Below are 24,488 nucleotides of genomic sequence, written 5' to 3'. Positions count from 1 at the left end.
AGCCCACCTTTCCCTTGGGATCCTCCCACTTTTCTGCCCCAGGGCTGCATCCCTGATCCCTTCCCCATCCTCTCCATCCCGAAGATCTCCTTATCCCACTTTCCTCGCTCTGCCCTTCCCAGCCCACCTTTCCCCTGGGATCCTCCCGGTTTTCCGCCCCAGGGCTGCATTCCTGGTCATTCCCAATCCCTATTTTCCCATCCCAAAGACTCCCACACCCCTCATTCCTCGCTCTGCCCCTCCAAGCCTCCCCAGCCCGGTTTTCCCTCGGGATGCTGCTCCGTGCCCTTCTCCATCCCGGGATGCGGCTCTGCCCCTGCTCCTCTCCTGGGAAGAGGCTCGGGAGCCCCTCGGAGCTCGGAACAAATCCCTGTTTTGCTTATCCCTGCTCTTAAATGATTCATAATCACATAACTCGATGAGGACAATAACTCCCAAATCAGATTAAATCTCTCCATTTGTCTGGAGCTTTGGGCTTTAATCTCTTCCCTCCCTCTTTTCCATTGATTTTTTTCCCAGCCCAGCCCCTCGCTGAGCCCTTCCAAGGGTTTTTCCAGCTTGGAATCCTCCTCACCCAGACTTATCCTCCAGGCCAGGTCCCCTTTTCCACCCTAAGCCGCATCCATGGGGATGGGGCAGGCAGGGGACGCAATTCCAGCACCAAAATTCAAAGAATTTCCCCCAATCCCTGCTGCTGCCTCTAAAACATGATCGGTGCCATTCCCAGTGATCCCTGGCTGCCCGCTACAGATCCCATAGGATTGGGAAGTGCAGCCTGGGAAGTCTTCCCATGTTTTTATAGGGCCGTTCCCGACGATCCCTCGTTAGCCTGGCTTCCCACAGGATCGGGAAGCGAAGCCTGGGAAGTGTTTCCATCCCTTTGGTTAAGGAAGGAAAACGGCGGAAGGAGCAGGGATGGAGCGGGAAGCTGGGCTGGCGGAGGGAGGGTTGTGTTAACTCTGATGAATAATTAATAACCCCCTAATGAGCGTTAATTAATTAATAATAACATGTGCTCAAGCGATCGATTCCCGATGAATGCCAGGAGTCCCCCTGGCTCCAGCTCGGGAATGCTCCTGGATTGAGTCCGGAGATGGGAACCAGCCCCGGGAACGGACAGGGACCGCCCCTTTTTTCCATGGGAATGGGTCTGGGAAAGGATGGGAAGCATCTCCCAAACCCCTTTCAGGGCACGGCAATGATTTTCCTTGGTCCTGTGTGGAAAACTGTGCTGGAAATGTGGGATTTTTCTTTATTCGGGCCCAATTTTAGGTGTTTTTCCCACCTGGAGCGGGATCCCACCTGCGCATCCCATTCCCTTCAATCCCGCCCGGGATGCAGCGATGGATACGGAGCTTTAATCAGCGTCTCTCATTAAAAGCACTTAATTTGCCTTATTAAAATCCGCCCTTTGGATTCGCGGGATCCAGGAAATGAACCGGAGCACCTGAGCGTTCCCTTTGATTGGGAGAGATTATAAATAATTCATGGCATGTCTGCGCTTTCCATGGAAAACCTGATGGGGTGGTGAGGAACTGGGATCCCGAGGTCTCTCCGGGGTGGGGATGGAGCTGGGGGGGTCCAAGGTGTCCATGGAGGGTCCCAGCAGGATCCAGGTGCCAGGGAAATACCCATGGGGAATTGGGATGGGTCTGGTTGAGGGGCTGGATGTATCCAAGGAAAGGCTGGAGGTGGTTGGGAAGAGGAGGAGGAGGAAAGGGAGGATGACCCAGAGGCTGTGCACTGGTTTGTACTGGTTTGTACTGGTTTGTACTGGGAGGACTGGAGCCAGCCGTGAAAATCTCCATGAAAATAAAGCCCAGTATTCCATCTGGAATCCAGAGGGGCTGGAAAGGGGGGCTATAACAGGAATTAAAAACAAAAGTGTGGCTGGAACAGCGGGAATTTGTGGGATTGCTGAGAGAGGAGCTGGAGGGACCTTCGGACAGGGAAGGACCTGGCCCTGCCGCGGCACTAGAACGTACTGGGAGCACTGGGAGCACTGGGGGCACAGCGAGCCTCGGCTGTGGGATCTGAATGCCTGGGGATGAGCATCGTCCATCCCATGGGGTGGGAGCTGCATCCCGGGGGATCTGGGATGTCCATCCCTGGAATGAGCATCGTCCATCCCATGGGGTGGGAGCTGCATCCCGGGGGATTCCGGGTGCGCATCCCTGCCGAAGTGCGCCAACCGAGCATCCCAGGCCCATTCCCGCCCCAGCTGCCTCTGGAAGTGCATCCCGGGGGATGTGGGGGGGGCAGAGCCGCTGCTCCCGAGGCTGCGCTGGGTGAGGAGCGGATTTGGGGTCCCGGGGCTGCGGCTGCGGGGCTGCGGGGGGACCCCTGCCCGGGCACCGCCCGTCCGGCGGGCTCGCACTGCCCTCCAGTGGGCGCATCCCGCTCCCAGCGCTGCCCAGCTGTCCCCTGCCGCCACCTGGATGTCCCCTGCCGCCACCCAGCTGTGCCGCACCGCTGCCCAGATGTGTCCCCGTGCCCCCTCCCCAGCCACGGGTGCGCTGAGCTGGGCTGGTCTCAGCCCAGCCGGGGCTGGGGTAAAGCCCGATCGGGGCATTTGGGGTGTCCCCTCCTCCCGTCCCCCCGCTCCCGCTCACTGCAGGTTCCTCTTCTTGGCCCCCTTGAGGGCCACGTTGTCGTACTCGTTGTCGCCGAGCCACTCCTTGCCCTGCAGCAGGAAGGGCTGGCGGAGCGGGACCGGCCTTTTGGGGACGGCGTAGTCATCGCGCTGCGGGTTGTAGGGACAGCCCTGCCCGGGGGGCTCCTCGGGGGCCGCCTGCAGCCTCCACGCCTCCCCCTTCACCTCCTCGGGCTCGTCGTACACGGAGAGGGCGCAGAGAGCCTCGGGCTCGTCGTAGATGTGCTCGGGTTTGGGGGCAGTGGGGCGGCCGGGGGGCTGCCGGCCCCTCTCTGCCTCCCTGGGGCCACTCGGGGGCTCGGGGAGCCCCTCCTGGGGACAGCCCAGGCCGCCGAGCTGGCGCGCCAGGAAGGACTTGGCGATGGTGTCGAAGGGAACGGCGTACTCGGACTCCACCTTGGCACCGTCCTGCCTCCAGCCCTTCTCCGGCACCGCCGGCGCATTCCCGCGGCGCAGGGAATCGCAGGGCTCGGCGTAGGGAAAATCCGCACCCCGCGACGCCTGGAAGGGCCCCGAGGGCTCCCCAGCCCCGGGCGGCATCCCCGCTTTGGCCTTCACCCCCTTCCCCTCCCCTTTGGGCACCTTCCCCTCCCCAGAGGGGCACTTGGGCTCCTCGTGGCCCTGTGCCCAGCTGGGCGTCCTGGCGTGGTCAAGCGGCCGTGGGGCTTCGTCCGCGGGGCCCCCCCAGCGCGTCCCCTCGGCCCCCCGGCCCCGCTGGACGTCGATGGCCGCCTCGATGGCCTGGAAGATCTCGTTGCCTTGCCTGGTGTCGAACTCGAAGTTGCCCTCTCCGGACGCGCAGCGCCGGCCGGCCTCGAAGGAGAAGGTCACCTGCGGGGGGCTGGGGTCAGTCCCCACGCCACGGCCACGGCCACGGCCACGGCCACGGCCACGGCCATGGCCAGCCCGGCCTTCCCGCACCCCACTGACCTTATCCCGGCCGAAGCGGCGCAGGAAGCGGTAGGGCCAGCTGTACAGGATCTCCTGGCTCTGGAGGTGCCGCAGCTCCAGCGCCTCCTCGCCGGCCCTCAGGATGCAGCGGCCCCGGAGGCGGCAGCGCTGCGACGACGGCGTCACCCTCACTGTCACCTCAAACACCTGCTCCAGGCTGGCTGGGGATGGACAGGGTGGACACTGGACACGTGTCCCACCCCACAGAGGGGCCAGAGTGACCCCTCAAGCCAGAGCAATCTGCTCCAGGCCAGCTGGGGATGGACAGGGTGGACATTGGACACGTGTCCCACCCCACAGAGGGGCCAGAGTGACCCCTCAAGCCGGGACAACCTGCTCCAGGCCAGCTGGGGATGGACGGGGTGGACACTGGACATGTGTCCCACCCCGCAGAGAGGCCAGGGTGACCCCCCAGCCGGGGCAGCGGTGTCCGGCTGATAAGGGCTGGACAGCTCCGGCCACTGCCGATAGCGCAGCACAGCCAGCGCCGCCAACCGCAGCAGGAAGAGGTTTTTGGGGAGGAGATTTCGCCTCCCACGCAGCAGCCCCAGCCCCGCTCCTCCTACCTTTGCCCCGGGAGCTGTACAGGGAATTTTCCTCCATGGAGAACTCGCCCTTGGTGCCCAGCGAGCCCGGCGGGCCCTCCTTGGCCGCTGCTGGCTCCTCCCGGCTCCTCTGTCCGGGGAAAGCGCACAGGTGAGGGGTCCCATCCCTCCCAATGGATCCCACCTTTCCCAAGCCCATTATCCCGCTTTTCCCGGCGCGTACCGGGAACGCCAGCTCGCACAGCCTCTGGATCCAGTCGGCCGCCTCGGCGCTGTCGGCAGCCAGGAGGAATCGCCGGTCCGTGGTCTCCAGCAGGAAGGGGACGGTGTCCTTGGGACAGGTGGCATCGCCGCCCGCCTCGGCCACGTGGACGCAGTCGCTGAGCCGGACCAGGCGCCGGCCACCCTCGGCCTTGCGCGGCCTCTCCGCCGGCCCCGAGCCCTCCAGCAGCTCCAGGCGGGCCGTGGAGCAGGAGCTCTCCCGGTACAGGACACCCCAGAACTTCTTCCATTTCTGCCGTGGGGAGAATGAATCAGTGGGGTTTTGCCTTCCCAGGAGGGTTTTATCCTTCCAGGAATTTTTATCCCCTCGCGATCATGCAGGACCCCAAGGCAGGACAAGGGTGCAAAGCCCTGCAGGGTCCTGCATCGCAGCCAGGACTGGCTGAAGGTGGGGGTGAGATAAATTGGGGTTTAAAAATCCCTGGATAAACATCCCTGGCATGCAGCAAGGCCTTTCCAGCACCAGCAGCATCCCAGGCTCACCCAATCCCAACTCCAATCCCAACCCCTCATCTGCAGCCCCCCACAGCCCTGAACGACTTCCAGCTCCTTTTTTCTTCCATTTTCCCTAAAAAACCCAACTTTTCGACTCTCCCCTGGCAGGAGCAGCAGTTCCAGGTCCCGGAGCGTGGGAGGCCCCACAGCAGAGGGGAAGTGGGGGCAGGGGAAGTCAGCCCCAAAACCGGCGGCGAATCCTCCCCGGCAGCTCCGGGGCCCGCGGGCCGTGCCGGGACACGGCTCCCTTTTCCCGGGATGGGATGTTGGGATCGCTGCCCTTCCCGTGGCGTGGATCCCCTCGGGATGGGGTCCACGGGGAGCAAAACCCGGGAGAGGAGCAGGAGAGGCCCCTCAGCTCCTTCCCCTCAGAGCCGTTGCCCAACCCCGGCCTCGATGAGCGGCGGAAGCAGCGCGGCTTCGGGGGCCACAGCTGTCACCCACCGGGTGGAGCTGCCACCAAATGTGGCTTTGGGGGTCACTTCCGTCACCCCGTGGCTCTGGGGGTCACATCCGTCACCCAGCGTGGCCCTGGGGGTCACATCCGTCACCCAACGTGGCTCTGAAGGTGGCATCTGTCACCCCTCGGCTCTGGGGGGGGTTGTAGCTGTCACCCATTGTGGTTCTGGGGGTCACGTCTGTCACACAAGGCAGCTCTGGGGGTCACATCCAGCACCCAACGTGGGGCTCGGGGACACATCTGTCACCCCCCCTGGTTCTGGGGGGTCACATCAGTCACCCGTTGTGGCTCCGGGCCACACGGGGTCACATCTGTCACCCCGTGACTCTGGGGGTCACATCTGTCACCCCGTGGCTCTGGGGGGGGTTGTAGCTGTCACCCATTGTGGTTCTGGGGGTCACATCCCTCATCCCCCTGGCTTTGGGGGTTGGATTTGTCACCCACTGTGGCTCTGGGAGTCACATCCGTCACCCAGCGTGGCTCTGGAGGTGGCATCTGTCACCCCTCAGCTCTAGGGTCACATCCGTCACCCCCAGCTCTGCAGAGCCTCTCTTGGGGGGTCCCTACAAAGCACCCCCAGCACCTCCCGTTCCCCCTCCCCCCCCCGCGCTGCCTGAAGGGACACTGAGCATCCAACGGGTGGGATCACCCCATTCCCATGGGATTCACCCCCGGACCCCACATCCCAACGCCCCCGTGGCTTTCCAGGACCCCCCGAATCCCCCTGACCTTCCCGAAGGTTTGCTGGAGCTGGAGGTAGATCCCGCCCTGCTTCACCACCGGCTCCTCCATCCGAGCACCTCCGGCATGTCCGGCGTGTCCGGCGTGTCCGGAGTGTCCCCCGGGGGTCCCTCGGGGCCGCGTCCCCTCCCCGGTGCCACCGGGGCCGGCTCAGCTCGTGACGTGCTCAGCTCGGGCTCCGCCGTTTCCTCTGCTGGCGGTGGCTTCCTGTGGGTCCCCACGCGGGGACAGGGACACGGGCGTGGCACCGCCGGACAGGTGGGTGTGGCACTGCTGGACACGCCCGCGTGCCACCCTGTGGTGCTGCTGGGCACTGGGCAGGGCACTGGACACTGGGCAGGGCACTGGGAACTGGGCACTGGGAACTGGGACATGGGAACTGGGCACTGGGCACTGGTCCTGGGCACTGGGAAATGGGCAGGGCACTGGACACTGGGCACAGGTGCAGGACAGTGGGCACTAGGAACTGGGTACTGGACACTGGGCACAGGTGCAGGACACCGGGAACTGGTCACTGGGCAGGACACCGGGAACTGGGCACTGGGAACAGGGAACTAGGCAGAGCACTGGGCACTGGGCATTGGGAACTGGGAACTGGGCACTGGGCACAGTTGCAGGACACTGGGGCAGGACGCCGGGCACTGGGCAGGGCACTGGACACTGGTGGAGGACACCGGGCACAGGACACTTGGCAGGGCACTGAGCACCAGTGCAGGACACTGGGCACTGGGCAGGGCGCAGGACACTGGACAAGACGCTGGTCACCGGCTAGGATACTGGGCAGGACACTGGGCACAGGGGAGGGCACTGGACACTGGGCACTGGGCACAGGCCACCGGGCACAGGCCACCGGGCACAGGCCACCGGGCGCTGGGCAGCCCCGCCACGGCCCTGCCAGGCTTTTCCCACCTGGGAAATGGTCCCGGGGGTGCCCCGGGGGGCGGCGACCCCCCAGCCGTGCCCCTGCCCAGCATCCCAGTCCAAACCAGTGCTCCCAGTGCGGGCGGTGGAGCCATGGGAGGGGGGGGTTGGGGGGAAATGGGGAAGGTGAGGGCGAGGAGGGGGAGGGGGAGGAAGAGGTTTTGAGGCTGCGGCAGCGCGGGGAGGGAAATGGGGGATGGGGGAACTGGGAGCACTGGGGCAGGGCAGACACTGGGGCTGGGCTGCGGTAACTGGGAGCACTGGTGCGAGGGCCTGGGGGCGGGGCACCGAGGGCACCGGGGGCACTGGCCCTACTGGTGTCAGTGGTCACATGGTAACACTGGTTATACTGGGGGCACTGGGGGCACTGGCCCTACTGGTGTCAGTGGTCACATGGTGACACTGGTTATACTGGGGGCACTGGGGGCACTGGCCCTACTGGTGTCAGTGGTCACATGGTGACATTGGTTATACTGGGGGCACTGGGGGCACTGGCCCTACTGGTGTCAGTGGTCGCACTGGAGGCACTGGAGGCACTGGTTATAGTGGGGGCACTGGCCCTACTGGTGTCAGTGGTCGCACTGGTGACACTGGAGGCACTGGTTATACTGGGGGCACTGGGTGTGCTGGTCACCCTGGTCACAGTGGTGTCGCCGCTGTCGCCGCGGTCGCGGGGGTGCGCGGCCCCTTTAAGGCCGTGTCAACAAACCCCGCTCGCGCCCCTCCCTCCTTCCCCCGCGCCGCGCCGCCGCCGTGACGTCAGACGCCGCGCGCCGCGCGCGCACCGGGGGCGTGGCCCGGGCGCTGTGGGCGAGTCCCGGCGCCGCGCGCAGGCTCCGCACGGGCGAGGAGGCGTGGCCTGGGCGGGGGCGGGGCGTGGCCTGAAGCGGCGCGCGCACCCCGAGGGGCGTGGCCACCGCCTTTGTGGGCGTGGCTTAAGCGGCGAGGGGCGTGTCCCTTCGGCGCGCGCAGGCGCCGGATAGGCGGGGCGGGCGCAGGGGGCGTGTCCTTCCGGCGGGCGCATGCGCGGGAGGGGCGGGGCCGCGCGCGGGGGGCGGGGCCCGGGCGGCGGGGGGGGGGCGCGTCCCGGCGCGGCGCATGCGCGGTGCGGGCGGCGGCGCGGGGGGACGCGGTGGCGCCGGGCCCGGCGCAGGCGGGGGCGGAGGCGCGAGCGGAGCATGAATGGGGCAAGATGGCGGATCATGTGCAGGTGAGCGCCGGCCGCGCCGCGGGGCTCCTCCGGGCTCGCCCGCCGCCCTCCCGGCACCCCCGCGCCGCCCCCCCGCCCCGCGCGGCCGAGCCCCGCACGGCCAGGCCCGGCCAGGCCCGGCGCGGCCCAGGCGGCGGCGGCCCGCAGGCCCCGCTCGCTGAGGAGGTGTCGCCGCCGCCTCCGCGGCCTCTCGGTGTCCCCCCCGTGTCCCGGTGTCCGCGCCGTGTGTCCCTGTGTGTGTCCCTGTGTCCCCACCGTGGATCCCCCCCGGCCGCCGGCGGCTCCTCCCGTCCCCGTCGTGTGTCCCCCGTGTCCACGCCGTGTCCCCCCGGCCCCATCGCGTGTCCGCCGGTGCCTCCCGGTGTCCCCCCGCCGTGTGTCCCCGTCCCCACCGTGTCCCACACCCGTGTCCCCGCTGGGTCTCCCTGCTCCCAGCTGTGTCCCCCCACATCTCTCTGCCCCCTCTCTCGCCGCCGCTGTGGGGTCCCGGTAAGGAAATATTTGGGAAAAGGCCGCTCAAATCCCGGTTTTCCCCTCGGAAAGCAGCAGCCAGGCCCCCGCTGTCAGCCGCTGCCCCTGTTCCTCTCACCCGGGGTTTTTGGGGGATCAGCTCCCTGGTCTCGCTGTTGGCATTCGCGTCCTTGTGGGGATCCTTGGGATGTGTTTGGATCGTATTCCAGCGGGGTCCGGATCGGTTTGCAGCCGTGTGGGGACCTGGAGTTGGGGGAAGGTGTTTAATGAGTGTTCAGAGTGAAAGCCGGAGGGGAGAGGTTCGTGGGGCGGGAGCCGGGAGGGAAATCAGGGATGGCAGCGGCTTCCAGGCTGGATTGGAGGGACCAAAACCCCTCTGAACGGGCCCAAAACCCCATGGAAAGTGTCCACAGACCCTCTGAAAATTACCTAAACCCTCTGAAAATTACCTAAACTCTCCGAGAGAGACACAAATCCCTCTGAAAGGGACCTAAAACCCTCGGAGTGGGACCAAAACCCGCTCAGAAAGAGACCCAAAACCCCAAGGAAGGGGCTCAAACCCCCTCTGAAGGAACACAAAACCCTTTGAAAGGGTCCCTCAACTCTTTCGATGGGACCTAAACCCTCTGAGAGCACCCCAAAACTCACTGAAAGGGACCCTAAAACCTCTGAAAGGGACCCAAACCCTCTGAAATTTGCTCTAAAACCTTTGAAAGGGACCCAGAATGCCTCTGAAGAGTCCTTAGACCCTCTGAAGGGGACCTTAAACCCTCTGAAATGGACCTAAAATCCTCTGTAAGGGACCCAAACCCCCTTGGAAAGAGACCCTAAACCTTCGGAAAGGGCCCAAAATCTGCTGAAAGGGACCCTAAACCCTGTGAAAGGGACCCAAAACCCTCTGAAATTGACCTCAAACCCTGCGAAAGGGACCCCAGACCCTCTGAGATTGACCCCAGACCCTCTGAAGGGACCCCAAACCCTCTGAAATTGACCCCAAATCCTTTGAAATTGACCCCAGACTCTCTGAAGGAATCCCAAAGCCTCTGAAATTGACCCCAAACCCTGTGAAAGGGACCCCAGACTCTGTGAAAGGGACCCCAAACCCTCTGAGATTGACCCCAGACCCTCTGAAATTGACCCCAAACCCTGTGAAAGGGACCCCAAAGCCTCTGAAATTGACCCCAAACCCTGTGAAAGGGACCCCAGACTCTGTGAAAGGGACCCCAAACCCTCTGAGATTGACCCCAGACCCTCTGAAATTGACCCCAAACCCTCTGAAATTGACCCCAAACCCTCTGAAATTGACCCCAAACCCTGTGAAAGGGACCCCAAACCCTCTGAAGGGACCCCAGACCCTGTGAAAGGGACCCCAGACCCCGTGAGGAGCCGCTGCCGCCGCTGTCGGAGGCAGCCGAAGTCGAACCAGGCGCAGCTGGGGGTGGTTTTTGCATCGTATTTTGGTTGAGCCGGCGCTGGATTTGCATGGAGGCCAAAACCTTGGATAAACTTGGATAAACTGGAACGCCTGGGAGTTATTTATTATCCCTGGAACTTTGGGAATAAATCAATCCCGGGAACCACGAGGGTGAGCAGTTTATTAACCCGGGAGAGAGGCAGGTTGGCCGGGAATGTGGTTGGGAATTGTGTCCTGGGAAAAGATCCCATGGGAAGAGAGGGATTGCTGCATGATTAACCAGAATTTTCCTGCAGGGAAACAATCCCGATTTTCCTTGGGATGCAGCCGGAACTCGGCTTCAAATCCGGGTTTTCCGTGTTAAATCTTGGATTGAGCAAGGTGGAAGTTGGAGCTGGAGGGGTTGGGATTGTTGTGCTCGGCGGGGTTAAAGTTTAACAGCAGAACTTTGGGAGATGTTCCACGGCTGGAAAAGGGATTTGCAAACTCGCAGCACCCGGAATTGCGGTGTGGGAAAAACGGAGCTGAAAATGGGAGCTGGATGGGGTTTGGGGAGGGGTTTGGAGTGACGGGAAAAGGGGAAAGGGGTTGGAATGGGAAGAGAGGAGGTTTACATGGGATTTTGGGAAGGAATTCTTCCGCTGTCCCAGCTTATCCCAACCCAGCCTTGGACACTTCCAGGGATCCAGGGGCAGCCACAGCTGCTCTGGGAATTCCATCCCAGTCCCTCCCCACCCTCCCAGCCAGGAATTCCTTCCCAAAATCCCACAGAAATCTCCCCTTTCCCAGTGGGAAGCCATTCCCTGGGTCCTGTCCCTCCATGCCTTGTCCCCAGTCCCTCTCCAGCTCTCCTGGAGCCCCTTTAGGCCCTGCAAGGGGCTCCAAGGTTTCCCTGGAATTTCCCTTCTCCAGCTGAACATTCCCAGCTCTCCCAGCCTGGCTCCAGAGCGAGCAGTGCAGAGGTGTTTTTATGGAATAAGCTTTGGGAACGGATCTTGGTTTAATGGGAACAGGGATTTGGGAATAAATCCCAGCTGGCAGCAGCCGGGCAGGGTTTGGGAAGTTGGGAAAATCCTGCTGCTGCTTCCTGAGAGCTTCGCTTTGGGTGGCAAATATTCCCAGAGGAACTTTGGGAGTTGTGGTGGAGCCCAAATCCAGTTTTAGGGATTTGTTCCTGGTCTGGCGGAGCCCAAAAAGATTTTCCATGGATTTTACCTGGCGTGGTGGAGCCCAGAAAGATTTTTCCTGGATTTTATTTGGTGTGATGAAACCTAAATTCATTTTTTATGGATTTTACCGGATGTGCTGGAGCCTTAAAAGATTTTTTTATGGAATTGTATCTGGTTTGGTGAAGCCCAAAAATATTTTTTTATGGATTTTACCTGGTGTGAAGAAGCTCCCAAAAATTTTATGGATTTTACCTGGAGTGATAGAGCCCAAATCCATTTTTTTAGGGATTTTTCCTGGAGTGAAGAAGCCCAAAACCACTTCTTACGGATTTTACCTGGAATGATGAAGCCCAAATCCATTTTTTTAGGGATTTTACCTTGTGTGATGAAGCCCAAAAATTTTTCCATGGATTTTACCTGGAGCAGTGGAGCCCAAATTAATTTTTGATGGATTTTTCCCAGTGTGAAGAAGCCCCAAAACCACTTTTTACGGATTTTACCTGGAATGGTGAAGCCCAAACCCGTTTTTTTAATGGATTTGACCTCATTTTCATCCTGAAAAATCAGAAATTCTGGGAACTGCGAGTGATCCCTGCAGGTTTTGGTGGGAATTTTGTGCTCGGAGCTGCTTCCCTGGCTCTCCAAAGGGAAATGTCTGGGAACAAAGGATGCAGTGATGGGAATGTAGGAGAGCGGGATCAGATGATCCGGGTGCCTGGGAAGGAAAATCCTTCCAGAAAATTATTCCAGCACCAACTTTTCTGCAAATAAACAGCTCTTGGAATGAATATTTTTGGGATTTTCCAAGTTTTGGAAGCATCACTTGATCCTCCTTGGAGCGGAGGAGGCAAGGGGGGGGTCATAAATCCCATTTTTTTTTCCTCTTTGGAAGCAGATTTTCCCATTTTTCCTTTGAATTCCACTTCCTGACGTGGTTTCCATGCTGCTGCCCCAAGGTGGGATGCAATTCCATGGGGATATTCCTCTCTGGGATAGGGATGGATCCTGGGGCTGTGCTGGATGTTTCCTTTGCCTTGGATTTGGGAAATCTTGGAATGATTAAAAGTGGTCACTTCCATTGGCTGGAAAGGGATAGGGAGAAGGTACCAGGATGTCCTGGAAGCTGAAATGGAGGAAATTTGGGATACTGGGAGGTACCAGGATGTCGTGGAAGCGGAAATGAAGGAAATTTGGGATACTGGGAGGTACCAGGATGTCCTGGAAGCTGAAATGAAGGAAATTTGGGATACTGGGAGGTCCCAGGATGTCCTGGAGGGATTTAAAATCCACCTGGATGTGGCATTTTGGGAATGTTCAGTGGCAGCCTTGGCACTGCAGGGAGAACTCTTGGATTTGGATCTTGGAAGTGTTTTCCAACCCAAATTCCATGATTTTCAGGCTGAGGTGGCTGCTGGGAATAGGGAAATCAGGGATCTGACACCTCAACAGTCCGAATTCCTTGGAAAATGAAGAGCAGGGAGAAGCCAGGAAGGAGATCCAGGGGGCTCTGGGTTCAATTCCAGCTTTTCCAGAGGTTGCACCACCCGGGCTTGACCGGAAAACCAAATCCAGTAATTCCAGGTGGTCTTTTCCAAGACTTCAGCCTCATGCTGCCCCATCCCGGTGTTGCGGTGGAATTCCTGTGGGAATTCCTGTGCCCTGTTTGTGGACCCAGTGATTGCAGGAGTTACAGTCCAAGGACACCCCGCTGGAAAAGGCTGGAAAAGGCTGGAAAAGGCTCATTCCTGGATTCCCTTCCAGCCGCAGGGAGCTGGAGATGATTCCCAGTGCTCACTTCACTCCTTCCCAAAGGAATTCCTGCCCAATATCCCACCCAAATCTCCGCTTTCCCAGTGGGAAGCCACTCCCTGGGTCCTGTCCCTCCATCCCCTCTCCAGCTCTCCTGGAGCCCCTTCAGGCCCTGCAAGGGGCTCGGAGCTCTCCCTGGAATTTCCCTTCTCCAGCTGAACATTCCCAGCAATCCCAGCCTGGTCGATGTTCCTTAGGCATAAAATATTGGAGGACAAGGAAAAACTGATAAGGGATTGTTGCCAGTGCTGAAAGAGAGGAAATTTATGGCATGGTGGGAAGAAATTCCTGGCTGGGATGGGATTCCCAGAGGAACTGGAGCTGTCCCTGGATCCCTGGATGTGCCCAAGGCCAGGTTGGGATAATCTGGGATCGTGGAAAGCGTCAGCATTGGGATTTAAGATCCTCCCAACCCAAACCATCCTGGAATTCTCTAGCACCACTTTGGATTCATTGGAATTGTATCCAGGGCTGGTTTTCCCTGTGGGCAGAGGTTCCAGATATTCCAGAGGCTCCGGAGGCTCCCAAGGCCTGCTGGCTCCCCGTCCTCTCCTTATCTGCGTCCCCCAGAGCTCCCTCCGGCACAATCGTCCCGGCAGTGCCGCTCTTATCTCGGAGCGGGACCTGCCCAGGGAGCACCGGGAATGACCCCAATTCCTGCCCATTCCAGCCTGGAATAAGCCTGGCTCGGATGCTCCTGGTGGGATTCAAACATCCTGAAAATTTCATGGAATGAAGGATCAGGGAAGCTCAGCTGCTCTGCCTGGTTGTAATAAGGAAGTCAGGAAGAAAGTGAAGGAATTTGTTGGTGAGAATTCCCAAAAATTGGAGTTTTCATCGGGGTTTCTTTGGTTGGATTGCAGTTAGCAGGAATTTGGTGGGGTTTTTTTCCCTTGGATATTTGTGCACATGAAATTAACAAATAAAACGATGGAAATTTAATGGAAATTAAGGATGAAACCTCCCCAAATTTCCAGGGATTTCAGCTTTCCCTTGGAGCTGCTCTCCTGGGATTTGGGGCTTTTTCCACGTGTCCTTAAATTCCCCTCATCCCACAGCCCCCTCCGAGCTCCGTATCCAGAGGAATCCTGTGGAAGGAAATCAGGGACACAGCACTAAAACCTGGGATTTGAATCCCCCTGGGAATAATCCAGCACTTTCCTTCCCTGCTGGATTCACTCCTGGATAATTCCTTGCTTTTCCTGTGATGTTTTCCACGGGAATTCCGGGCTTTAATTCCCTTGTGAGGGACCGTGGATTGTTCCTGCCTTTGGGAATTGTGTCCCTGTTTTTCCCGTGGCTCCGAGGGAGTTAATTCCCGGGATCCATGGGAAGGCTGGCACGGATCAGGCAGAAACAAGGGAGTTTTGTCCCTGCCAGTGTCACACAAAAGCGGCTTCCAAGTCAGGAATCGCTGGGAATCGTTCCTTGGAAGTGGGAAGAGAAGTGGCCGCAGGGAAAGCCCCATTCCCAGGTTTCTCCCGGAATTCCTGCACAGGGATTGGAAAATTGTAAAAACTTGGGGGGTTTTGTCCCAGAATCGTTGGAATTTGTGGGATGTGCTTCATCCTTCTCCTGCTGAGGAGGTGGAGCTGCTTCCCAGGGATTCTTGTGCGGGCCAGGGAATGGAAGTGAAGCTGTTGGAGCAACATTTTCCATGAGATTATTCCCAAACAAATGAAAATAACAAGGAATCACAGCTCTGGGATGGGATGAAAAAGAAGAGAATTATTCCAGAGGGTCCCTCTCCGTGTTTCCCGGTTATCCTGGCAGCACAGATCCCAAATTCCCGGTGGTTTTGGCCTGGAATTGCCGTGTAGGGAATGTTCCCTGCTGCATCCACCGGCTCATCCCGGAGCCTCATCCCAAACAACCTCTCCCGAAAAGAAATCCCACAGCCAGCGCTCTCCTGGTTTTTGGAAAAGCCCAAAATTCCCAGCTTGGAATGATCCCCCCTGGAAAGCTCCAGGTGGGAACAGCTGCTCGTTAATCCAGCAGGAAAATCCCCAGGGAATGTTTGTATCCAGCTGCAAATCCGCGCTTTAACTGGGACACCTCGGGTGTCACCGGGGGGGAGCATCCGCCCCGATCCCATTTCCTGGGAATATGTTCCGGCTGTCTGAGCACTCGGGAGCTGCCTGGTGGTTTTCAATCCCTTTGGAGGCGTCCAGGGAGGCTCCATCCCGTTCTCCTTCCGTTCCTGCTCCAGGGGGTTGGGATGCGGTGATGGAGGAGGTTCAGGGGGAGCTCCTCCCGCTGTCCTGGGGTGCTGAGGGACAGTGGGAATTGGGAATGCCCATCCCAAACCGTTCCGTGATTCCATGAAATCCTTTATGGCTCCGTGCAAAGGGAACACGAGCTGAGTTTGGGAGGAATTTGACAGTGTGAAGTTCAGGATATCGGGAAGGAATTCCTGGCTGGGAGGGGCTGGGATGGAATTCCCAGGGAAGCTGTGGCTGCCCCTGGATCTCTGGAAGTGTCCAAGGCCAGGCTGGGATAACCTGGGATAGTGGGAGGTGTCCCTGCCCACAGCAGGGGATGGGAATGGATGGGATTTAAGGTTCTTCCAAACCAAACCAGTCTGTGATTCCATGGAAGAGGTGAAAATGAGAGGAATTCCCCTGTAGGGAATTCCATAAATCCAACAGAACAACAAAAGGGAAAGGGGGAACTGGGGAAGGGGGAAGGGAAAGGGAAGGGGAAAGGGAAGAAAAGGGGAAGGGGAAAGGGAAGGGAAGGAAAGGAAAGGGAAAAGGGAAAGGAAAGGGGAAAGGGAAAGGAAGGGAAGGGGAAAGGGAAAAGGGAAGGGAAGGGGAAAGGGGAAGGAAAGAAAAGGGAAAGGAAGGAAAGGGGAAATGTTACAGCGGGCCCCCAACAGGGAAAGGAAAAGGAAAGGGAAAAGAAGGAAAGGGGAAAGGTGGGGGAAGGGGAAAGGAAAGGGAAAGGAAGGAAAGGGGAAAGGTAAAGGAAGGGAAAGGGAAAGGAAAGGGAAAGGAAAGGGAAAGGGAAAGGAGAAGCTACGGAAAGCTCAATTTGTGTGTGCACAAACACAACACCGGGGGTGACAGTGCAGAGGACTCGCCTTCCATCCCTTCCATCCCTTCCATCCCTAAATTTTTAGCTCTCCCTACATTTCCAGGTGTGCCCAAATGCCGTTTTTCCGTGTTTTCCAGAGCCTGGCCCAGCTGGAGAACCTGTGCAAGCAGCTCTATGAGACCACGGACACGGCCACGCGCCTGCAGGCCGAGAAGGCGCTGGTGGAGTTCACCAACAGCCCCGACTGCCTGAGCAAGTGCCAGCTGCTCCTCGAGAGAGGCAGCGTGAGTGCATCCCCAGAGATCCCCCAAAAGCCTGGAATTCCAGCCTTGGATGAGGGAATTGCCCCCAGCCCCGAGCGCAGCTTTTGGTGTTCGTAAACGGCGCGAGAAATCCGAGCGAGGCGGTTCCTGCTGCGGGCAGCCGGGGTTGGAGGTGGAATTGCAGCTTCCAAGCTGGAATTGGGGTTTCTGGTTGTTCTTCCCACTGGCACAGGGTGGGGATTAGGGTGGGATTTTGGGATGGAATTGCTGGCTGGGAGGGTGGGGAGAGGCTGGGGTGGAATTCCCAGAGAAGCTGGGGCTGCTCCTGGATCCCTGGAGGTGTCCAAGGCCAGGTTGGGATAAGCTGGGGTAGTGGGAGGTGTCGGGATTGGAACTGGATGGGATTTAAGGTCCCTTCCCAGCCAAACCATTCCAGGATCCTGGAATTCCCATGCAGTTGATAAATACCACAAGAAATCCGAGTCAGGGAGTCCCAGCCCTTCCCAAAGGAGTTTGGATAATCCCTTAATTTGATCCCTTGTCCTGGGCAACTCTGGGATTCAGGTTGAATTCCATAAAATTGGCTATTTTTCCTTTATTTTTCCAAATGGGAATGCTTTAAAGATTTCTCTCCTGCTTTGCCAGGTCAGAAGGAAAACAAAAAAACCAAACCAAGGGATTGAGGTGGCTGAATTCCGTGATTTTTATCCCAGGATTAGCTCAGTGATCCATAGGAAACACATTTTAACCTGTATTTAATAACAAATGGAAGCTGCTTTTTAATTTAAATTATCCCTTTCCTGTGGCTCCCAGGGATCATTCCAGCATGGAATGGAAGGAAATTTCAATATTTTGGCAGTTTCCAGTGGCACTTCCATGGTGTTCTGCTCTTCCAAAGCTTTTCCTTCCTTTCCTCAACTCCAACTTGTTTCACTTTAGGATTAAATTCCATGGCGGGGGGTGGGGGGGGGGGGTGTGTGTGGAATTTGCTTCAAATCCATTTCTGCTCCATGAATTAAAATTCCTATTTTTTTTTTTTTTTTTGGATTTGTTTTCCCTCTGGTTTTGTTTTTTCCAGTCTTCCTACTCCCAGTTACTGGCAGCCACCTGCCTTACCAAACTGGTGTCACGCACAAACAACCCCCTGCCGCTGGAGCAGCGAATAGATATCCGTGAGTATGGAATTTTTTCCCACCAAATCCATGGAATCTTGGTCACAGAGACTCCTCTCCGTGGGGGGGAGGTTCCCTGCCAGCTGTGGGCTTTCCACTTGGGATGCTCCAAAGGTTTATTGTGGATGGGGTGGCTTGGCTGTGTTGTTAGCAGAGTTCAAGGCTGGATAGGCGGAATTTTTTGGGATAAAAGGGAATGACAGCTGCGTGGTCTGGTGAATAAACCACGTGGATTTGATACATTTCCCTTGGAATGCAAAATCGGCTTTTCCAAGGATGTGGTCAAGGCAGAAAAGCCTTTATGGGTGTCTGGAATATCATTTGGATTTGGATTTTGGGGATTTAATCCATCCCTGCTCTTTCCTGGATCCTCCAGGGAAGCAGGAAATGCCTCAGCCTGCTTTCCTTTTTACCAATGATATGGGAGATTGGCATCTCCAGGGAAAGCTTTGGAAATACTTGGGATCTGAAGGGTTTTCCAGCCTTGGAACAGGCAGAATCCCCATCCCTGCAAGTGGAGGCAGCCCTTGAGGATGGGGCTTGGCCTCCATGACCTTCGAGGGCTTTTCCAACCTTCAGAATTCCCTGATTTTTGGAGCTGATGGAGCCAACAGATGAGGTTTGAGGGTGGGAATCCCACCCTTTTTCCAGCTGTATTCCAGGGCTAAATCCAACCCTTTCCCAACATCTTCAATTCCTGACACCGAGCCGTGCCCTAAATCAAATCCCTCCTGATGGGAGAGAATTTACTGAAATCCTTGCAAGGAGTTTCAAAGATAAACCCAGACTTTTCCTGGAGTTTCAGTGCTTCCAGAGAGTTCTTTATTGAGTCTTATCAGAGGAACAGAGCCACCAGCGTGACCCAGGTACAGCATGGAAGGAAGGAAAGTAGGAATGAGTCCAATTACCAAGATTTACACAGCCTTCTAAAGATATTTTAACCAATAGTTACTAAAAACGTGCATTATTTTCACTTTCCTACCCGTTATTCAGTAACACGGGCAGGAACTGCGGAATTCTCTATCCAATCATCCCAAACCACTTTTACTGCAGAACGTGGAGTGGTAGAAGAAGGAGAAGAAGGTTTAGAGAACAACAACAATCCTCCACTTGGATCTTTTTTACTCTCATCTCTTTACTACAAAGAGAAGCCCAAAACCTCTAAATTTTCCACCCTGTGCCAGTCTCCCATCGTCGTCCATCACCTCATTCCCACCTCTGCATTTTCCAGTTCTTGTCTGACTGTTGCTAATTTTTTCCAAGGTTGGAGGTAAAAGCGATGTTGTTCAGGGGGGTAAAAACCCTTAAAAACAGGCAGAGAAATATTCCCAGCACTCTGCATTCCTACAATTCCCAAACCAAACCCCACCCTTCACCTCTTATCCCCCATATCCCTTTCACCTCCCTGCATCCATTCTCTCCAACCAACCTCCCCAGAGCTCCTTTTCCCTTTGGTGGAAAACACCTGGAAACCCCTCCCAGGGCTGGATTTTCCCTCCAGCTCCATCTTTTCCTTCTTTTCCAGGGAATTATGTGCTGAACTACCTGGCCACGAGGCCGAAGCTGGCGACGTTCGTGACGCAGGCGCTGATCCAGCTCTACGCCAGGATCACCAAGCTGGGCTGGTTCGACTGCCAGAAGGACGAGTACGTCTTCAGGAACGTCATCAACGACGTCACCAGGTTCCTGCAGGTCAGATTCCCGCCTGGAATTGCCGGCATTCCCCAAATCCAGCGCTTTTCCAGCTGTTCTGCGGGAGCTCGGCCTCTTCTGTGTCGGTGCTTTGGAGGAGCGGCTTCCCAGGGCAACCGGCTCCTTTTTTTTTTGAGTTAAATCGGAATTTTTTGAGTTAAATGTGAATATTTTTAGCGAAATCTGAATGTTTTTAGCGAAATCTGAATATGTTTTAGCCAAATCCATGTATTTTTTAGCTAAATCCAAATATTTTTTAGCTAAATCCGAATGTTTTGTAGCTAAATCTGAATATTTTTAGCTAAATCCGAATATTTTTTAGCCAAATCCGAATATTTTTAGCTAAATCCGAATACTTTTTAGCGAAATCCGAATAATTTTTAGCCAAATCCAAGTATTTTATAACCAAACCCGAATATTTTTTAGCCGAATCTGAATATTTTTTAGCCAAATCCCAATACTTTCAGCTAAATCCAAATATTTTTTAGCCAAATCCAAATATTTTTCGCTAAATCCAAGTATTTTAGCCAAATCCGAATATTTTTTAGCCAAATCCGAATATTTTTAACTAAATCTGAGTATTTTTTAGCGAAATCCAAATATTTTTTAGCCAAATCCTGATATGTTTTAGCTAAATCTTAATTTTTTAGCCAAATCTGAATATTTTAGCCAAATCCGAATAATTTTTAGCCAAATCCAAGTATTTTATAACCAAACCCGAATATTTTTTAGCCGAATCTGAATATTTTTTAGCCAAATCCCAATACTTTTAGCCAAATCCGAATATTTTTTAGCCAAATCCATGTATTTTTTAGCCAAATCCTAATATTTTTTAGCTAAATCCTAATATGTTTTAGCTAAATCTTAATTTTTTTAGCCAAATCCGAATATTTTTTAACCAAATCCGAATATTTTTTTAGCTAAATCCAAGTATTTTAGCGAAATCCGAATATTTTTTCGCTAAATCCGAATATTTTTTAGCCAAATCCCAATATTTTTAGCTAAGTCTGAATATTTTTAGGGAAATCCGAGTATTTTTTAGCCAAATCCAAGTATTTCCGCTAAATCCAAATATTTTTTAGCCAAATCCAAATATTTTTAGCTAAACCTGAATATTTTTCAGCTAAATCCTAATATTTTTTAAGCTAAATAGTATTTTTTTTGCTAAATCCTAAATTTTTTTAGCCAAATCCAAATATTTTTTAGCTAACTCCTATTTTTTAGCTAACTCCGAATATTTTTAGCCAAATCCAAATATTTTTAGCTAAATCCTAACACTTTTTAGCTAAATCTTAATTTTTTTAGCCAAATCCAAATATTTTTTAGCAAAATCCAAGTATTTTTTTAGCTAAATCCAAGTATTTTAGCTAAATCTTAATTTTTTTAGCAAAATCTTAATTTTTTTAGCCAAATCCGAATATTTTTAGCCAAATCCAAATATTTTTTAGCTAAACCCAAATATTTTTCAGCTAAATCCTAATACTTTTAGCTAAATCCGAATATTTTTTAGCTAAATCCTAATATTTTTTAAGCTAAGGTTTTTTTTTTGCAAAATCCTAAATTTTTTTAGCCAAATCCTAATTTTTTTTAGCTAAATCTTAATTTTTTTAGCCAAATCTGAGTATTTTTAGCTAAATCTGAATACTTTTTAGCTAAATCCAAATATTTTTTAGCTAAATCTGAATGTTTTTTTAGCTAAACCCAAATATTTAAATCCTAATACTTTTAGCTAAATCCGAATATTTTTAGCTAAATCTTAATATTTTTTCACTAAATCTTAATTTTTTTAGCCAAATCCGAATTTTTTTTAGCTAAATCCAAATATTTGTAGCCAAACCTGAATATTTTTTAGCTAAATCCAAATATTTTTTAGCCAAATCCAAATATATTTTAGCCAAATCTGATTATTTTTAGCCAAATCCAAATATTTTTTAGCAAAACCTAAGTATTTTTTTTAGCTAAATCCAAGTATTTTAGCTAAATCTGAATATTTTTTAGCTAAATCTTAATTTTTTTAGCCAAATCCGAATTTTTTTTAGCTCAATCCAAATATTTTTTAGCTAAATCCGAATATTTTTGAGCTAAACCTTAATTTTTTTAGCCAAATCCGAATTTTTTTTTTAGCTCAATCCTTGTTTTTTAGCCAAATCCCGGGGGTTTTTTTGGCTAAATTCGGATGTTTTGGCGTTTCCCTCTCGCTGCAGTGAAGCGGATTGGGAGATGGAGCCATTCAAAGATTCCGTTGCTTTCCAGGCCTCCTGACTCCATCCCAAATATTCCTCAGGTGCTTTTGGCTGCAATTCCCAGAGCTGCATCCCTCATTTTCCTGCTCCCGGCCCAGGGGACGTGGGATTTGTAATTAAGACCTTTAATTAATTAGTGTGGAGACAATTCCTCCTCCGATCCCATTTCCTGGCTGCCAAAACACCCAGGAGGCTTCCCTGGATCCAGAGGTGCTTCCGTGGCCTTTTCCAAGGGCTTCTCCTGGGATTTTCTTGTGCCCGAGGTCCCCAAATCCTGAAAGATTCCTGAATTTCTCGATTGCAGATGAGTCTTTGGAGCTGGAGTTTAGGGCAGGAGGTGCAGAGCCAGGATTTAGGTGCAGAAGTTGGGGAAAAGGAACAAATTCCAGGTTGTTTCTCTTCAATCCTTACATCCAGGCTTTCAGCTTTTTAGGGAAGAGGAATCTGCACCCACAGCTGGCTCCTTGTTGAGGAGAAGGGGAAAAATGGGATTCTTTGGGAAAAGGGGCTTAAAAATGGGCGGCTGGGAGTTTATTTCCCGAAGTTTTCCATGTGTTTTGCCTTAAAATTGACCCCAAAAAATAGAAAAACTCCCCAAAAAAATCTGCTCAGGGTTAGGACATCGCAGGAAAAAGATCTTAATAAAATAATTAATTGCAATGATAATATTAAAATATTAAAATATGGAATAAAGGGGCCTGATTTTGGTAGCTCACGTTCCTCTTTAGAACCTTTCGCCTCACGGATTTTAAAAGCACGTTTGAAATTCACAATCTGGGCTATTTCACACTCAGAAAAAGAAGGATTAAGCTTTTCTAGCCAGGAATTTTTCCAAGGAAATGAATCCTTGGAAGTGCAGCCCAGTGAAAGCTGTGCCTGTGCCTTTGCCTCCCCAGGACAGTGTAGAGCACTGCATCATAGGAGTGACAATCCTGTCCCAACTAACGAATGAAATTAATCAAGTAAGTGCTACAGCCTTCCTCAGTGAAGTAAGTGTCCAATTTTCTCATTCATATTGTTGTGTCCTGCCTTTTCCGGGTTTTTTTTTTGGGAATTTTGCTGTCTGGGAGATGTTTGAGGGGGGTGTTGTTGTGTTTGTTGGGGGTTTTTGTTGTTGTGGTACACGGTCGCTGCCTGTTCGTGCTGAGATGCTGAGAGCTCCTGTCTTGAGGGATTGTTTTGTTTCACTGGCATCTTCCATCTTTTCCCATGTTTTGGTGTGGTTTTCTGGGATGGGAAGGGGGAAGAACAAGGATAAGGAATTATTTAGTGAAGATGAGTGTGAGCCCTGTTGTCAGCCCTGCTTTATTGACCTGGGAGAAAATCCAAAATTATCCAACTGTGCCCATTTTTAAACCATCCCTTTCATCAGGATGAAACTCTGAATGAATTTCTGGGATAAATTTCCCACAAATCCTGCTGGATTCTCTGGGCCGTGTCCCTTTCACAGCCCCTGAGGCCTGGCCAGGCCCGATCCTGGCCCAGCTTTTCCCAGGTGGATTTAAGATCCCTCCAAGGCTGTGCTGCCTCTTGGAATTGCTGCTGGAATCTGGGATGAGCAGCTTTAGCTGGTGCTGTCCCATCTTCCATGGTTTTCCCATGGTTTTCCCGTGGTTTTCCCCTCAGCCAGGCAGATTTTGCTGCAGTGCTGAGCTGAGGGTCACAATGGGTGTAAAAGTCTCTGATTTTCAGCCCCTCCCTCATGACCAGGGAGATAAAACCAAAATTATCCAAGTGTGCCCATTTTTAAACCATCCCTTTCACCCAGGATGAAACTCTGAATGAATTTCTGGGATTAATTTCCCAGTGTTCCCAGCAGGAAGCTCCCAAATCCTGCTGGATTCTCTGGGCCGTGTCCCTTTCACAGCCCCTGAGGCCTGGCCAGGCCCAGTCCTGGCCCAGCTTTTCCCAGGTGGATTTAAGATCCCTCCAAGGCTGTGCTGCCTCTTGGAATTGCTGCTGGAATCTGGGATGAGCAGCTTTAGCTGGTGCTGTCCCATCTTCCGTGGATTTCCCGTGGATTTCCCATGGTTTTCCCGTGGTTTTCCCCTCAGCTGGGCAGATTTTGCTGCAGTGCTGAGCTGAGGGTCACAATGGGTGTAAAAGTCTCTGATTTTCAGCCCCTCCCTCATGACCAGGGACATAAAATCCAAAGTTAACCAACTGTGCCCATTTTTAAACCATCCCTTTCACCCAGGATGAAACTCTGAATGAATTTCTGGCATAAATTTCCCACAAATCCTGCTGGATTCTCCAGGCCGTGTCCCTTTCACAGCCCCTGAGGCCTGGCCAGGCCCGATCCTGGCCCAGCTTTTCCCAGGTGGATTTAAGATCCCTCCAAGGCTGTGCTGCCTCTTGGAATTGCTGCTGGAATCTGGGATGAGCAGCTTTAGCTGGTGCTGTCCCATCTTCCGTGGATTTCCCGTGGATTTCCCATGGTTTTCCCATGGTTTTCCCCTCAGCCGGGCAGATTTTGCTGTAGTGCTGAGCTGAGGGTCACAATGGGTGTAAAAGTCTCTGATTTTCAGCCCCTCCCTCATGACCAGGGACATAAAATCCAAAGTTAACCAACTGTGCCCATTTTTAAACCATCCCTTTCACCCAGGATGAAACTCTGAATGAATTTCTGGCATAAATTTCCCACAAATCCTGCTGGATTCTCCAGGCCGTGTCCCTTTCACAGCCCCTGAGGCCTGGCCAGGCCCGATCCTGGCCCAGCTTTTCCCAGGTGGATTTAAGATTCCTCCAAGGCTGTGCTGCCTCTTGGAATTGCTGCTGGAATCTGGGATGAGCAGCTTTAGCTGGTGCTGTCCCATCTTCCGTGGATTTCCCATGGTTTTCCCATGGTTTTCCCGTGGTTTTCCCCTCAGCCAGGCAGATTTTGCTGCAGTGCTGAGCTGAGGGTCACAATGGGTGTAAAAGTCTCTGATTTTCAGCCCCTCCCTCATGACCAGGGACATA

At 54.0% G+C, this 24,488-nt stretch overlaps 2 protein-coding genes across 3 annotated transcripts in view; one reads left to right on the top strand and one right to left on the bottom strand.

Annotated features, from left to right (window-relative positions):
• Positions 1 to 1,227: 1,227 nt before the first annotated feature.
• On the bottom strand, positions 1,228 to 7,128 carry DOK2 (docking protein 2). Its single transcript, XM_048287506.1, has 5 exons — positions 6,116 to 7,128; positions 4,373 to 4,663; positions 4,171 to 4,279; positions 3,584 to 3,765; positions 1,228 to 3,484 (listed from the first exon to the last, which is right to left on the bottom strand). Exons 1-5 carry the CDS (start codon positions 6,176 to 6,178, stop codon positions 2,609 to 2,611), a joined length of 1,521 nt encoding a protein of 506 aa, XP_048143463.1. The 5' UTR covers positions 6,179 to 7,128; the 3' UTR covers positions 1,228 to 2,608.
• Positions 7,129 to 8,162: 1,034 nt separating this feature from the next.
• The window catches only part of XPO7 (exportin 7), a 73,659-nt gene continuing 57,333 nt past the window's right edge, over positions 8,163 to 24,488 (top strand). The window contains exons 1-5 of one of the 2 annotated variants that reach the window (XM_048287297.1): positions 8,163 to 8,258; positions 16,295 to 16,441; positions 17,499 to 17,592; positions 19,118 to 19,284; positions 22,424 to 22,489. In XM_048287297.1, coding sequence (XP_048143254.1) covers positions 8,241 to 8,258; positions 16,295 to 16,441; positions 17,499 to 17,592; positions 19,118 to 19,284; positions 22,424 to 22,489 — 492 coding nt within the window. In that variant the 5' untranslated portion in view covers positions 8,163 to 8,240. Of the gene's footprint in view, positions 8,259 to 16,294; positions 16,442 to 17,498; positions 17,593 to 19,117; positions 19,285 to 22,423; positions 22,517 to 24,488 lie in introns of both variants that reach the window. The other variant, XM_048287296.1, reaches the window with a different exon arrangement.

The sequence above is a fragment of the Corvus hawaiiensis genome, chromosome 27, assembly GCF_020740725.1.
Source record: "Corvus hawaiiensis isolate bCorHaw1 chromosome 27, bCorHaw1.pri.cur, whole genome shotgun sequence".
Taxonomy (NCBI): Eukaryota; Metazoa; Chordata; class Aves; order Passeriformes; family Corvidae; genus Corvus; species Corvus hawaiiensis.
The sequence above is the reverse complement of the archived record's forward strand: the minus strand, read 5'-3'. Positions and strand labels throughout refer to the sequence as shown.